The 17,098-nt window shown below is 30.8% G+C and overlaps 1 protein-coding gene across 1 annotated transcript in view; it reads left to right on the top strand.

Annotated features, from left to right (window-relative positions):
- The first annotated feature begins 14,338 nt into the window (after positions 1-14,338).
- LOC112526815 overlaps positions 14,339-17,098 on the top strand; it is a 6,749-nt gene continuing 3,989 nt past the window's right edge. Inside the window, exon 1 of the mRNA XM_025137235.1 lies at positions 14,339-14,621. Within this exon, the coding sequence (XP_024993003.1) occupies positions 14,342-14,621 (280 nt within the window). The 5' untranslated portion in view covers positions 14,339-14,341. The remainder of the gene's footprint in view (positions 14,622-17,098) is intronic.

The raw sequence follows: 17,098 nt of genomic DNA, 5'->3' as shown, positions 1-17,098 counted from the left end.
ATCGCTTTCTCAAAATCACATAAAGTCATATTATAACATCGACTAAGATAAAGAATAAAATGAAATATTAAAATCATGATGTATCTCGCTGCATTGTGCGAGTACGCTTCTAGTTATATTATAAAGTATTTGACAAAAATTCTTCAAAACCATTTTTTATACACGAGGTACTGTTTATTTATGCATATTACTTAAAATTCAAGATTACAAATAAATTGTGCATACGTACAACTTATTAAAGCTCAATGTTTGAATTCGTGTAACTAATTGCAGATAAACATAATCAAATACAAGATAAAAAATTCATTTTAAATATAAAAAATTTAAAATATAATTAGAATAATCATTCAGTTCTAACAAAATACTTAATTATTATCTTTATAAAAAACTATATTATTAAACCTAAATTAAATTACTTCGTTATGTAGATTTAAATTATAATAAAAAAAAACTGAATTAAATAAATTACACAAAACAAGAACTTTTAAATAGTTAATTTGATACTAATATCAATATATTTTTTAAAAACAAATCAAAAATAAAAACATTATCGTTTTCTCCAAACCACATAAAACCTTATTATATCGACATAGATAAAGAATAAAACAAAACATTGAAATCGAAATGTATCTCGATACATTACACGAGTACCCTTCTGGTTACATTTGAACATGATGTACTTAATATGTACTTTTTTGTAAAACGATGTGCAATAATTATTTGCTTATCTTTTTTGAGTTAACTAAAAACTTGGTCCACGTGGTTTGGCGTAAATAACATTTTTTGTCTTTATAGTTTTGAAATTAATACGGTCATCGTGATTTGAAAAAGCTACCAGATTTGATCTCTCCTTTTAATGGCTATCAAAAAAATCCCATTAAATGTGGGGCAAATTCGGACGTTTTTATAAACCACGATGGACATATTGTAATTTCAAAACCGCAGGGACGAAAAGTGTCGTTTATGACAAACCATAGGGACCAAGTTTGCCGTTTGCTCTTCTTTTCATATCAACCAACGAAAAATCTGATTCTGTTCAGACGTTATGCAATTGAAAATATCACTGATGTAACATTAAGACGTAGTGTCTAGTCTATTTTCGTATAAAATAAATATCAGATTAATGTTTTTTAAAAAGTAAAGATGATATTTTATGGGTTAATTAAATGAATCCTTATATGATTGTCAATTAAGTCATTCCAATGAATCCTTTCTCTCACATTTAATCAAAATGACAAAAAAGGTCCCTGTGGTTTAAGAAAACTATGGTTTTCATCCTTCAACTTCAATAATTACACTCGTCATCATATGGTTTGCATTTAATCATATTGTTTGCATTTTGTTACGGTTTTTGTTCCTCACCCTAACATCTGCCAGTTGTTGTTGTTAAGTGCCCTGACGTGCTGATCACATGGGAAGTATTTCAACCAATTTGCATGATCTGTTTTGTTAATTATGTTTAGTGTACCAGTATATATTGTACATGTACAAATATTTGAAATTTAGAATAGAACGCTAAATAAACCCTAACATTATCCCGCTCACCCACATCCATACAAGTAGTTCGTTTTCCTTATTTTTTTTTCCCTTGTAGCATTTCAGGTTGGTGCAGATTTAACAGAGTAGAGTTGAAGAGAGTTATTGACACCAACAAGGGTTTGTCAGGATCGTTAGAGCTGTCAGGATCGTCAGAGCATTCCAGATCAAGGGGTGTAAAGTGTGGGTGGGCGGTAGGGATGGTGATTTGCCCCGACCCGGTTGGGAACCCGGTTCACCCGGCCCGAACGGGGACGGGGATTCCCCGCTAAAACGGGTCCCGGGACCGGGGATCCCCGGTAGACTCAAACCGGGGACGGGGCCGGGGACGGGGAATGTTACTCAAAACGGGGCCGGGGATCCCCGGTATAATCAAACTAAAGCATACTTTTTACCAGGTTTTGACCGGGGTTTACCGGGTTTTGACCGGGGATTGCTAGAATTTGACCGGGGACGAGATGATAATCCCCGTACCCGCCGGGGACCGGGGCCGGGGGACGGTATTACAAACCGGGGCCGGGGATTACAAAACCCGCCCCATCCCCGCCCCGTTGCCATGCCTAGTGGGCGGTCAATTTAGGTTTTTTTGACTGTGTAAATGTTTTAACTTCTTGTACATATGTTTAAAAGAAATGTATTGTACCTTTTTTTTCAATAAAAAGACAAAATAACTGAAATACCATTCACATGAAAGACACGTGACGTCATTTGACAAAAGCTCGTAATGTTCGTTAGAGCCAGAAACCAAAAACTGTAACGAAATTCAAACCACCAAATTACCGATATTACTTCATAAAGTCTAAAGTTGAAAACCGCAATTTCCTCAAACCACAGGGACCATTTTTATAAATTTACTCATCATAAATAATTTGTTTAGTAAAAACCAACTTTTATTCCTTTTAAATGTATCAAAGAAAACAAAAATAAATATATGGGGCCCACGAAAATTATTGTAGCAAGCCACGTCACCACATGTTTGAAACAGTGCCTTTGCTTACCGGGCAGGAAAGCTTGAAATGACGTTCTTGACCCTACTTGCCAATGTGTATGTACGTAATAAAATACCATTATTGTTTTCTTATTAATTAATTATTTTAAATTACATTTTTACTTATAAATTATTTAATGTTTGGATCCTTTTCAAGTTATTCTAAACCCTAAATATACACAATAATAATAATAATAATAATAATAATAATAATAATAATAATAATATATTTATAAGTGTTGTAAGATAAGTGTGTTATCGTTTAAAGTATATGATGGTAAAGATAGAGATATCAAAGTTAGATTGGAAGTGAAATATCTCATATTTATCTACTTATAACTCATCCCTATAAAATGGGCTTATGATTAATGACAATTATGTATTCTTTCTCTCTATTTTATTGTTATTCTTTTTTAGTTATTCTATAACACGTTATCAGCATGTAAAACTCAAAACTAATTTTCCCTTTTGCTAATAGAGTAAATTACGGATTTGGTCCCTACGTATGCAGTTTTTATGGATATGGTCCCTGAGGCAAATAATTTATTATGGATTTGATCCATGAGGCAAATAACCGTCTATTTTTCACGTTAAGTATGAGGGTAAATTTGTCATTTCACCTTTTTCTTCTGTAGCACGACTTTTTAATCAATTGTGTCATTTTTTCTTAGATATTCATGTTCCCCAAATATACCATCAAAAGAAAATACTGATGAACACTGAGAACATTTGACAAAACCAACATAAATCAAACCCTCAATCCAAATCCAATTCCAAGAACACCAAGAACATTGAACAATTCCAAAATCTATATGAAACTTTAAATGAAAAACCCTAAAAACATAATTGAACACAGATCAGGAACCAATTCTGGACCTGGATCGAAGAACCAATAACCCTAATTTTGAAATCAAATCATCTTGTTACTAGTTAGTAGTTACATCGATTTCTTCCACCTCAATGTTTGGTTTCTTCCACGGACCAAAATCACGATTTGGGTTGGACGCTTGGTTTTTCTCCACAAAAATCACGATCTAGGTTGTATATTATCGAGGTAGGTTGGTGGTTGAAGTAGAAGAAGATACGAGGTGGAACGACCGTGGAAATGGAATCTGGTTCGATTTTCACAAACGAACTCATGAAATCAGGGACAAGCGCTTGGTTTCTTCCGCTGCGATTTGGGATCTGGTTCATTTTTCGCAAACGAACTCAGGGATGCAGCAGAAACACACACAAGCTAAAACTGCTAATCGCACACACATGGTCAAAACAAATGGTGGAGATTGAATTGATTGTTGGGTGCTTGGGTCCGCTGACGATAGAGGTGGTCGGTTTTTGGGTCTGTCGACAATGAAGGCGACCAGAGTTGGGTTGGGGGGTGCCAACAATCAATCCTAGGTCTGCATGTGTATAATAGTAAATGGTAAATTACATATTTGGTCCTTGTGGTTTGAAAAATAGTAAAACAAAGGGAAAAAAAATCTAAAATGATGAATTTACCCTTATAGCTAACAGACAAGTTGGACGACCGTTAGTATGAGGGACCAAATCCATAAAAAAAAATTGCATACGAGGAGGTTTCTTTTATAATAAATGGAGATAAAGGACTAAATCAATAATTTTTGGCATACCTGACCTTAAGGACCAAAACCGTAATTTACTTAAATAATAACATATTTTCATTTTTATTCACTTTTATCTTTAACTATTATTAACAATAAGCCAAACATACATATACAAGTTCTTTTAATTGATTTCGTTTTAATTCTTTCTAACCAAAGACATTGTCAAACCTGATTGAATTTCATTATTATTTCTTCATATTCCAATTTTTTTGAAGTATATAATATTTGTATACGGCAAATACAACAAATAAATGCACACACCCTTCTCACATTTGGTGAGGTTTAAACCCCTGACTTCCTAGAAAGCCAAAGACTATGATACCGCTAAGCCAAATGCCATTTGGTGACATATTCCAATTTTGACGGATTCCGTTATGTGAAATAAATACCACCTGAGATTTGAAAAAAAACTTCATCATCATACTTTAACCTTACTTTTCACTTATCATAAAAAGTAGTATCTTCTTTTTCGTTGTTTGTTAGATCTTTGCTAAATATCTCCAACATGTTATCTAAAATGGAGATTCTGGGATTTTTGTTTCAACAGATTCTCCAAAAACTTCTTTAAAATAGAGAAAATAAGAGAGAGATGATGAAATTCTCCAAATTTGAATAACTCCCCAAAAATAATTACTTAGAAAAAAGAAATTATTTTGATTATTCCTACCAATCAAAAATCTTGAAATTTAATGTTTAGAAGAGATAAATAATATTTTACTAATTATATTAAATATTGTAATAATACGATTAAATTGTAATCTCTAAAATGGGTAAGCTGATAGAGATGACAGTATTTTTTTTTTTAAATTCTGACTTTTAATTCTCTATTTTTTTTTTGTTTTAGACGATGCATATGTAGAAAGCACGTTTGTCTAGGAAAAGCTTGAACGACCTTCAACAAAAGGGATCCTATACCCGAAACCGGTGAAACCAAGTGGAGGTATGAATCGACTGATGTTGAATAGTGGAGATGCTCTTATTTTTCTTACTATAGTTTCAGATCATATATTGATTAGTCTTTTTTTTTTCTTCGTATCATAGTTCAACTTAACTCCTTGTTTATTATCTCATGCCTTTACTACACGTTATGTATGCAATGTTAGGTGCCCCATGTAAGGGCATTTTGGTCATTTTACTTCATAGGTACGACATGACATCTATAAAAACCAAGAGCATGAACATTCAAGAAAATCAAGAACATGTACATGCATTAGGGAAAAAAAAAACTATGAATATTTAAGAACATCAATGAACATATACACCAATAACTATGAACATATACAACAGAGCTGTACAGATTCATTCCAAAATCTTGTAATGGTACAAAACCCATGTATTTTAAATCGAAACCCTAGACCCTAAAACCAGATTGAGATTAATACCATAATCCAAAACCCCTAAATGAAAACCCTAAACCAAGGAGAAAGAGATGAAGCAGAAGGACGGTTGTAGGGCACAGTGGTTTTCACTTGTTAACTTTGTCGGGGAGCAGAGAGGTTGATGGCGTGGGTGTAATAATGGAGGAGGAACATGTGAGGAAGAGATGGAGGATTCAAAGGACAGAACGACAACGTTTTAGGTTAATGATACAATTTAATGGTACGGATTATTAAGTTTTGAATCTCCATAGGGGTTGTACGGTAAGGAAGAGGGGCCATTTAGGGGGGGGGGGGGGGGGGGGGTTAATTGTCCTCAATAGTCAAAAGTGATCTAAATGGCATCACATGGGGGCATTTCAGGGGGAGGGGCACTTACTTCATGTTCTCGATACCTTTATTACGAATGAAAGGAAATGACAGGACAGAAACCGAAGGGAATTGAAAACGACAAGGGTACATTTGTAATAAACGAAGTCGAAAAACCGAACCATAATTACCAACGAACCATATGGACAATTTATGTAATTTACTTTAAAATGTTAGGATTTTGGACGGGCAATTATTTTCCCATTTGAAAAACCAAACGAAACAACTAGATGCATCTCACTTAAATATATGGTTCTGAGAGGTATGATATATGTAGACATTTCCGACTTGGGATCATGTGAGACAATACTGTTTTTTTGAGACACGATTTTTACACTTGAAACTTCTTTCACAGCAAAACACTGTAAAGGTAACCCTTTACAGGGTTTTTGCTGTGAAAGAAGTTTCAAGTGTAAAAATCATGTCTCACGTGTCTCACAAAAACAACATTATCTCACATGAATCCATCTCAGACATTTCCCGTGCAAACTTTAGATAAAAATATCATGTTTTTTTTAAGTATTATTATTAATATAATAAACTCAATTATTTCATCTTTACTCTTTAAAGTTTCAAATATACCTTTTAAAAATAATAATAAAAAAGATGAAACATCTTGCTTTTTATTGAATTATTATGTTTGAATTAACTTAACAGATAAGATTTAATACATGTAATCATATATTTTAGCTTTAAATTTACATATATTATTTATTTTTTTTAGAATTATATTTGTTGTTTGAAATTAAATTTTGCTATTTTATATAAATTATTTATACTGGTTATATTAGAGTTGTGAAAGACAAAATAACAGAATTCTCTTAAATAATATTATAATTTTTTACACGAATTAAATCAGAACACTGTCAAAACCCTTGTGACCATAGAGATTCATTTGTGATGGTTTTAAACCATTCATGCTCAATCGAAGAATTAATTATACATTTTTTTTTGTAAGGGTGTCCGAGCCAAAGCCCGACTAATCCCCGGCAAATTTGGAGGCTAAACATGGCCCCACTTAAATGTCGCCAACATTCCACTCCCAGAGTTTGGTTCATGACTATGTCATGCCCAAACCTTTACCACTAGGCTGGAAGGTCTTTGACTTAATTATACATTTTCATAGGGATGTGCAAAAAATCAACCAATCTAATTGGAACTGACTGATTAAATTAGAACTGATCGACCATAATTGGATATACAATTCTATTTGGATCGGATCGGATTGAAAAATTCAACATCCAATTTTGATTGGTCGGTTCCCGGATGACAATCCACAATCGACCAAAGCCGAACCGATTATCCAACTATCATCAAATTAATTTATTTTCAAATTTAAGTCATAATTTGTTTTAGATGAGGCTTTGAATGTTTAACTTCCCTTGTGTTGGTTTTAACACATATTAAAAGTGATTAATCAATTTGTATCATTGTTGTAGAATTTGATTGAATTAACGCACTGAATATATCAAATCCCAACGAATCATCCATTAGATATCCAATAAAAGTATCAAATGGATGGAACCGAACCGTTCCAATCATCCATTGTATTGGATTAGATTGGTTATCTAATGTTAATAGAATCAGATCGGTTGACAAAATCCAACATCCAATAAATGATTGGATCAGTTCAGTTCCCCTCACATCCAATGGATGTCAACCGATGAACAGACTTACATTTCTGATTTGAAAATCCACAGTTATTAAAAAAAATCACATGAATTAATAAAAAAAAATATAATTTTATGGAATAATCCAAAATAATAAACATTACCATGTTAAAAGACACACGTGACATTTATATTTTAGTATCATATTCACATGTGAAGTACTTGTAATATTATGATATTATTTATTTTAATAAGAAAAACAGAAGGAATTTATAGAATAAAATGAAATATATATTATCATTTATTTTTAAATGAATTATTTACAAAATAATAATCAAAACTAATTAATTTATATTATAATTATAACTATGATTAATTTAAAAATAATTATATTTATTTTTATATATATATAATTAATCATTTTGATAACGATGTTTTTGCTAAATTTGTGCCGCCCAATTTATAAAAATAATAAAGTTATAATCAGATCATCATTTCTCTTTATAAAAACACTATTTCCACATCAAGTGACGAATTTAAAGTTCAATTATTATTATTTATTAATATTATTATTTATTAATAATATTATAGAAAAATATCAAAATAAAATCGCCCCCGAATGGTCAACATGCCCTTCGGGAGCGATCATTGTGGTCATTTTGTGTAAAAAATATAAAAAATGACTATTTTGTTAATACAATACGTATAAAACAGCTATTTTAATGATTTTCTATTATTATTATTATTATTATTATTATTTATCTATAAATAGCAATTTGTAATCTGGTCATTCAATTTTATAAAAGGTCAATTACTGATATACTATTTTTACTGATCATTTTAATATTTTATCTTTAATTAACAAATAAAATATGATATTTTAGAGAGTTGTCATTCTAAATACCCATCATCTCCCTAAAAATTAAAAAAGGAAATTTATTAAAATAACAATTTTTCTGGGTTGGTTTTATCTTCTAGCAATTTTCTCTTTAAATAGTCATAGGTCTGTAAAACTCATGTCCGCAATTGCAGACCCCGTTAAAAGGCAAAATATTTACACTCCGTAAAAAAATTACATTTTTCACCGAGGCCTGCAAAAAAAATTAAAATTACGGGCCTAGGGTCATTTCGGTAAATCTTGTAAAGAAAGTGACTAAGAGATGAAACCAACTGGATTTTAATTAATTTCTCAAATTAAAACCAGTTACAACCTTTCTTTCTCTGACTTTTCTTTAGAAATCAAATTATCTCAAGAAAATCAATGATTTCAACAACAATCTGATCAATTTGATGGCAAATAACTGGTCAGGTTGCATAATCAACCTATATTACGAAGATTAAAAAAGGGGTTTATTTGAACTGCATTTTTGCCAGTTTTATATATTTGTTATTTTTGTTGATTTTTTTACATATTTTATCTCATTGTTAGCAGATTTGCTAACTTCTCTTGTTTTGCTAGTTGTGTTGTTTTCCCCCAATTCTGTGTATTTTATGTTTTTCGTTTAATAACTTGTGGAGAAACATATATTTGAAGTGCAGTTACATTTGATGCAATTTAAAGAGCTCGCAAAATAAGAAATTTCTTATTTTGCGAGCTATATTGTTTTTCTAGAGAATTCTCAGCTGATAAAGACAAAAATGTAATTTTTACAGGACACGTGTCAAGCTCTAAGGATCTCGTAAAAAAAGGTATTTAGAGAAACACCTCTCTAAAAGTAGGATATTTTGGCTCGACATCTCGACCCAGTAAAAAAATGGTTATCTGATTCGATAAGTGTTTCAGTTAGCATCGACCCACACACTTGATAGACGATTGTTTTCAGCCAATACGACCGAATCTCTTACCCCAGATCAAACTTTTACTTGGTTAACGTTACTCGACTTATGTTGGTAAACTGAGGATATGGATGAGTTGATACCTTGTTTGGATACGATCGAGTAGCGACGTGTAAAATAACCTAAAGCTCAGTCTAGACCCAGGTTAGGCCTTAAGGCTCGAACAAGCCTATTTAAAAAAAAAAAAAGCCCAGTCAACCCTCAAAGTTCGATCGGGACTATTTTTACACCAAAATCTCAGTTTTTTTGTCTACTGAAAATAGATTTAGGGGCCGTTTACCAAGCATTTTACCAGTAAGTGTTTACAGACAAATTCACCCTCCCTTACTTTATCTGGTTACAATGTTACATTCCCCGATTATCAAAATGGATTGTTGGTAAACATCTATGCTATAACTTTTCTAAAACAGAGTTTCAAAAATTAAAATCTCAGTATTAGAATAATAATTTCTCTCTCTGTTTAAAGATTTTTACAATCTCTCTTATCTTTTATCTATTTTAGCATACAAGATAACAAAACTGTTGGAGCAAAAAACTGCTAAAATTCCTATTTTTTCTTCATTTTAGCATAGTTGTTGAAAATACTTTAAAAATCACCACCTTTACTTACCGGGTAAGACTTACAATGCTTGATTCTTGTCTTATTTCTTACCGAATAAGATTTTCAGTCCCTATCATACTCATATGATAAATCAAATGATCTTGTAAATATTTACTTGGATCTAAATCTAAAAATACCTGATTTTTGTGGATGTCTACATTAAATGGATGGAGTGGCGAACAGGTGATGATTTCTAAGTAAAACTACAAAATCAGAGTCTTGATCCAAGACCACAATATTTAGGTGGGACCCACAGCCAATGGTTTGGACGGTGCCAACTTGTAAAAACTAATGGTTGTCAAAGGCGTTGACGACATCTCCCAACGGCTCGATTTCCACTTCTTTATAAACCAGTTGTCTACCCGTGTAATGCGGTGTGAGTCATGAATTTTAACGATTTTAAAGTTTTATTAGTTTTATTAGAGAAGATTTGACGATGATGTAAGTTACACTTGGTCGTTACATATTAATACAATTTGAATAAATAAGAGTTATGGTTCAAATTACAATCTATTGATGAAAAAAATTGTATGACAGTTTAAAATTCAATATATTTAAACGACTCCACAAAAGTATTTGATTTACACAAAGAGCAAAGAATCAAGAGATCAAGAGCGAGACCGGGAGTTATAGAGCAATTGAATGAGAGATGAATGAAAGAACCTTTAATAACTCATGGTGAATATCAGTTTGAATCTCACTTTGGGGGATGAGGAGAAGACATAGATTTATGAGAGAGTGAAAACATGAGTAAAAAATATCAAAATTATCTTGTGAACATGAAAAGAAAATGTAATAATGTGCATTGGTAACTTGTACTATATGTTATTTTAATTGTAGATTAAGATATTTTAAGACGGAATGCATAAAGTAATAATACTTAATGCATTATGAGTTGTTTTTAAGACTTTAAAGACTTTGTGCATAAATGTATGGTACTTTGTGCATTAAAATTTGTTTTTAAGACTTTTGATAACTCTAATTTATAAGGTAATATATATATATATATAGACTAAAATAATTATCATTTACTTAGTGGTTAAGATTTTATCCATCAAAAAGGTTTCGTATGCAAAAATTAAATGCTAACTGTAGTAAAAATCGTCATCATCATTTATCAAATAAGACTCTCGATTCTTGTTTTCGCATAAGATATTTAGTACATATCATATTCATCCGATAAAGTAATGTGACTTAATAAGAGCTTACTCAACAACTGTCTGGTTATGGATGGTTATCCTTTTTAAATTGCAAATAAAAAGAGAAAAAGAGAAAAAGAAGAAAAACGAAAGGGATACTCGATGGTTATCTTTTTTCTTTTATTTTTTATTTTTTATTTTTTATTTTACAATTTAAAATACAAAATTATAATATATTTTTTTAATTTTAATATAAAACTTAAATATATTGAAATGACTGAAATACCCTTCATTTAACTAAGTTTAACGAAAAAAGTTAACGATCGTTAGACAGAAACACCAAAACCGTTAGAAATTGACAAATGTAATAAGGATCAAATCCAAGTTTAAGGAGTGGTTTACTAAACGCTTACCCGTGTAAGCACTTACCAAGCCATATTACCTTACCGGATGAATATGGTAAGAACCAAGAATCTTACCCGATATGATCAAGACAATGACCAAAAGTCTTACCCAGTAAATGAGGGCGACGACTCTTACCACGGTAAGCGTTTACTGGGTAAATTGATGCATACAATATTGTTTTGGTATACTAAAATCTTACTCGGTAAATAAATGATATTGTTAAATTTTATCGGTAAGTACTTACCGAGTAAGTATTTGGTAAACGGCCCCTTAAAATTTAAAGATGATATTCATTGAAAATTACAAACGTTAAGAACCAAAATCAAACTTTACTCTTATATCTATAAAATGAAATAATCGTAAAAAATTACGACAATAATTATTTTAATTATTTAAATATTATCAAAAAATGACATAAAACTTTGTACAATATTTCATTTAATTTAATACAAATGAAGTTGGTTGTTATTTTTAAGACAAATTGCATGAAAAAGTAACGTATTTTAATTTGAATTTTATTTTGGGTAACGTACTTTCAAAACTTTCATTTTGGTACCTAAGATGTAAAATTTTAAACATTTAAGTACCCGGGTAACCAGTTGAAGCATTAACTAGTTACCATACTGATGTGGCGAGTGATGTGGTATCTAACTCGGTATTATTTGATATTCAACCCAATTTCATCTCATCACTCGCCACATCAGCATGGTAACTGATTAATGCTTCAACCTGTTACCCGTATACTTAAATGTTTAAAACTTTACATCTTACATAAGAAAATAAAATTTTGAAAGTACGTTACCCAAATTAAAAATCAAGTTAAAGTGCGTTACTTTTTCATGCAATTTTACGTTGTTTTTATATTTAATTAAAACTAAAAAAACGAACTAGTTTTATTCATATTGTTTTAAATATGAATTTTGAACAAAAAGATTAATTACTGGCAATTTCGACGGGTCGGAACATAATAATATGCCTGCTTGAAATCACATGTGAATATATATTTCAGAGCTACCTCAGCGTCTATGCTAATTGAGGGGTTCAAACCTGGATCATAGAGCTTGTTTTATATCTGAGTAAAATTGCTTCGTCTTTTACCAACTGAGCTACACACCCAAAGACATTTTAATTTAAACTCTTAGTTTAAATAATGTGTTGATAACTTTAAACTTCCGTGACAAAATTAGACTCTCATGATATTGTGCAAAATGAAATATAATTGTTTGGTAATTGTTTACGATGAAATTAGGGCGCTGAATGGTTAAGGGAGATCCATGATACAAAATCATTCAGAATGTTTTAGAACTATTAAGATATAGACTTTTTTTTTTCTGACAAATAAGATTCAACTCTTAATAATTCAGAATATATATCTTAATAAAACTATTAAAAGATAAACAAATATCTCCATATTCAAAGTACAAAAAAACACGTTTATTTCATTTTTTTCATTAAAATCTAAACAAGTCAAAAGTGTACTGATTCGTTAAGTTCAAAATTGTGAAAAGAAATATTAAATTTTATTTATAGGTTTTAATTTTTGGGAATTGATTAAATGGTAGAAAAATGAGTTAGATTTTAATGAGTGTCTTAAGAGTCCATTTACTAAATGGTTATCCAGTAAGTGTTTATCATGTCATTTTACTTTATCATATGCATATGATAAAGATTGAGAATCTTACCCAGTAAGAACGAGTACAAGGACCGAGAGTTTTACTCGATAAGTGGGAGTAACGATTGTTACCCGACAAGTGTTCAACGGATAAATTGTTACATATGATTCCGTTTTAATGAACTAAAATCTTACACGATAAGTTAAATTAAAGTGTTGACTTTTAAAAGTAAGCGTTTACCAGATAAGTTTTGGATAAACAGCCTGTGAGTGTAATTATTAGTGATTTAGGAGATAGTTTCTTTAATTGTAATATATAAGGGTTGAGTTTTCTTTAAGTATTGAATTTATGGTGAGAATGGTAAGAAATGATCTTCATTCTTGAATCAATCTTAATTGAAGAGAACTGCTAGATCAACACTAATGAGATACACGATATCAATTCCCTTCTGAAATACAATTAATGAGTTGTTTTGGATTTTAAAGATCTCACGTAGGGGTGCTCATGAGTTGAGTTGATCGGGTTGAAGACATTTGAACAGTCCAACCCAATGCTTGTGGTTTGAAAAATCTTAACCCAACCCAATCCAAACCAAAGTACAACCCAACCTAACCCACCCCATATGGGTTGGTCGGGTTGATACTTTGGTACATTAAAGTATTTAGCTAACCCTGGATATGTTATTTTTCTACTCGTAATTTCTTTTCATCATCAACCATTTGATACAACTTATCCATATTTCTTACGTATATCACATTCAGTTAATTTTCTCAATTTACATATATATGTCCACAATTATTGAACATATATACGAATGAGTTATATAGAGATGTGAATAGATTGAAAATACGTGTATCTGAAGAGCGTACGTGATAGTGTAAGTGTCTAATGTATATATTAATAGAAATTTAACGATCATATTAAATCCAAGAAATAAAAGGGTACCGAGTTCATCGGGTTGGGTTGAGTTCAAATAATAACAATCCAATATCAACCCAATACCTACGGTTTGAATTTTTTTACAACTCGATTAGACACCGAGTTGCTTCAAGTTGAATTATTTCACATTGGGTTGAGTTGAGTTGATTGAGTTTTTGAGCACCCATAATCTCATGAATTAAAAAAATATATTCATATTTATTAAAAAAATAAAATGGGCCCACGCCACCACCCACGGCCCACGTCTTTTATCTTATATATCCCAAATAGAATCTAATTTCAGACTCTGCGTTTGCTCACAGCAATGACCACTACCCACTACACGGCGGAGCAACAACTCTCCGTCACCGTCGACTCGGTGGCTTCTTCGCCACGCTCCGATCATCCACCGTCAGACGGCCGTATATACGATGATACCACCGCACAAGCACGTGTTCGATTCATGTGCAGTTTCGGCGGGAAGATATTGCCACGTCCTCATGACAACCAACTCCGGTATGTTGGTGGCGACACCCGCATAGTCACCGTCCTCCGCCACAACACCACCTTCTCCGCCCTACTCAACAAACTATCCAAACTTTCCGGTAAACCGTACATCTATTTCCGTCGTTTAAAGATTTTTTTGACTCTTTTTACGGCTATCTTTCAAGAATTCAATCATAAATATTCAACATTTTTTATAGTTTTTTTGAATAAAAATTGTTCCATTTATGATTTTATATTAAAATTGGTTGTACAGGATTAATCGAGATAGTGGATCTGTATTAGGACAAATTGCATGAAAAAGTAACGTTATTTAACTTGATTTCTATTTTAGGTAACGTATTTTTTAAACTTATATTTTGATACATAAGATGTAAAATTTTAAACATTTAAGTACCCAGGTAACTGGTTGAAGTATTAACCGCTTACCATGTTGATGTGGCAAGTGATGAGATGAAATTAGGTTGAATTGCAAATAATACTGAGTTGGATACCACATCACTTGCCACATCGGCATAGTAACTACTTAATGCTTCAACAGTTACCTGGGTATTTAAATGTTTCAAACTTTACGTCTTAGATACCAAAATGAAAGTTTGAAAGTATATTACCTAAAATGAGAATCAAGTTAAATTACTTTACTTTTTCATACAATTTGCCCTTATAATTATTGGGTAAGGTTCCCTAGAAAACGCTAAATAAATGAAAAACTACGAAAATCCAGATGAAAAAAGATATCAATATGTATGTTAAATTGACGAAAAAATTATGATCATTTTTTTGGTGTAATTTTCGCTCGAATTTTGTTTATTTTTCGTATTTTGTTTTCTAAATAAAAAATAGGGGGTGGGGTTTTTTTAAAATTTAAAACTATTACTTTGACCGTCCATTTAATCACATCCATTAGATCAATTAATCTAACGGTCAGAGACGTTTTCTAATTAAAAGAAAATCTTTAAACAAAATACTGAATGCAAGATATTATTGTAGTTTAGGATGAAAAATCAATACCGATTCTTATTAAGAAATAAAATCCAAAATTTATGTACGAATATGTTTAAAATTTATGTATTATTAATTTGAAAATCTGTTAAAAACTTAAAAACGATATTAATATCAAATTAACTATTATAAATCTTGTTTTTTTTAATGATTCGTTTAATTCAAAATCTTATTATAATTTAAATGTTTTAGATTTAAAAAGAAATTTTATTAAAAATAATGAGCGAGTATTATGTTGTATTAGTAGGTTCAACAACTTTTCTGCACTTAGGGGGTGTTTGAGATTGCTTATTTAAAACAACTTATGCTTTTTTTTTCTTTTTAAAAATGCTTATCAACTTATGTGGTATTAAACCGGAGTTTTATAAAAAGTGTTTGAATTAGATTATGACAGTATCAAAACGTAATAAGCTCATAAGTATTTCTTTTTTCCATCCAAACACTAAAAACTTCTTATTACCGGTACCACAACGGAATAAGTTAATAAGTTAGAAATGAGTAATTAATCAAAAACTCCTTATTATCGATGTCAAACCAGTATAAATAATTATTTGTAAATTTTGAGATTTCTCCATTCTCACTCCCTTTCCCACCTCCATTTTAGAGTTCTTTTTGAAGTATATAATATGTATATACGACAGAATAGAACAAATAAGCTCACACACCCTCCTCACCTTTAGTGAAGTTTGAACTCCTGACCTGGTAGGAGGCCAAAAACCCATTTGATGAGCCGATCTAACTTGATTGGACTAATTTGGTTTAGTATTGTAATTTGTCGGGTTTTAATTTGTCTTCATTAATTTATCTGGTATGCAAGACAAGAAAAGACAGAGAGAATAAAAATTTGTCATTGCACGTTTGCTGAGACAATTATGCTGGAATTAGATAGAACTGAGTTGGATATGAGAGCAACTCTAACAGAATCTTTTAAAATGAAGAAAATGGAAATTTTGGGATTTTTTTCCCAATAGATTCTATAAAATAAAAAAAACATGTGAGAATATAAAATTCTCTAAATTTGAAGAACTCCCAAAAAATTATTACCATAAAACATAACCATTTTTTTAATTGTTATTATATTTTAATAATAAAAAAACGTTGATATTAAATATTTATTAGAAGCGTATTCGCGCAATGCAGCGAGATAAATCGTGATTTTAATATTTCACTTTATTCTTTATCTCAGTCGATGTTATAATATGGTTTTATGTGATTTTGAACCTTTGGTAGAATTATTGCGTGGAAGTGCTAGTGTGGGACAATCCACTATTAAGAAAAGGTAACAAAGATAAACCCAACTCACGTACCGCTTTAATGGGCGAACAGCCCAAAAGCGATAATGTTTTTATTGTTGAATAAAATATATGTTTGAAGATATCATAAAAATTTGACAAAAATATTTTGATATTAGTATCAAATTAACTATTTGAAATTCCTCATTTTTTTGTGTAATTTTTTAATTCAATTTTTTTTATAATTTAATTTATGTACAATAACGAAGTAATTTATATTTGTTTTAATAATGTAATTTTTTTTATAAAGATAATAATTATTTATTTTGTTGAAACTCGATAAT

This window comes from Cynara cardunculus, assembly GCF_001531365.2.
Source record: "Cynara cardunculus var. scolymus isolate 2C chromosome LG 14, CcrdV1, whole genome shotgun sequence".
In the NCBI taxonomy this organism is placed as follows: Eukaryota; Viridiplantae; Streptophyta; class Magnoliopsida; order Asterales; family Asteraceae; genus Cynara; species Cynara cardunculus.
This window is presented reverse-complemented; position numbering and strand designations above follow the sequence as displayed.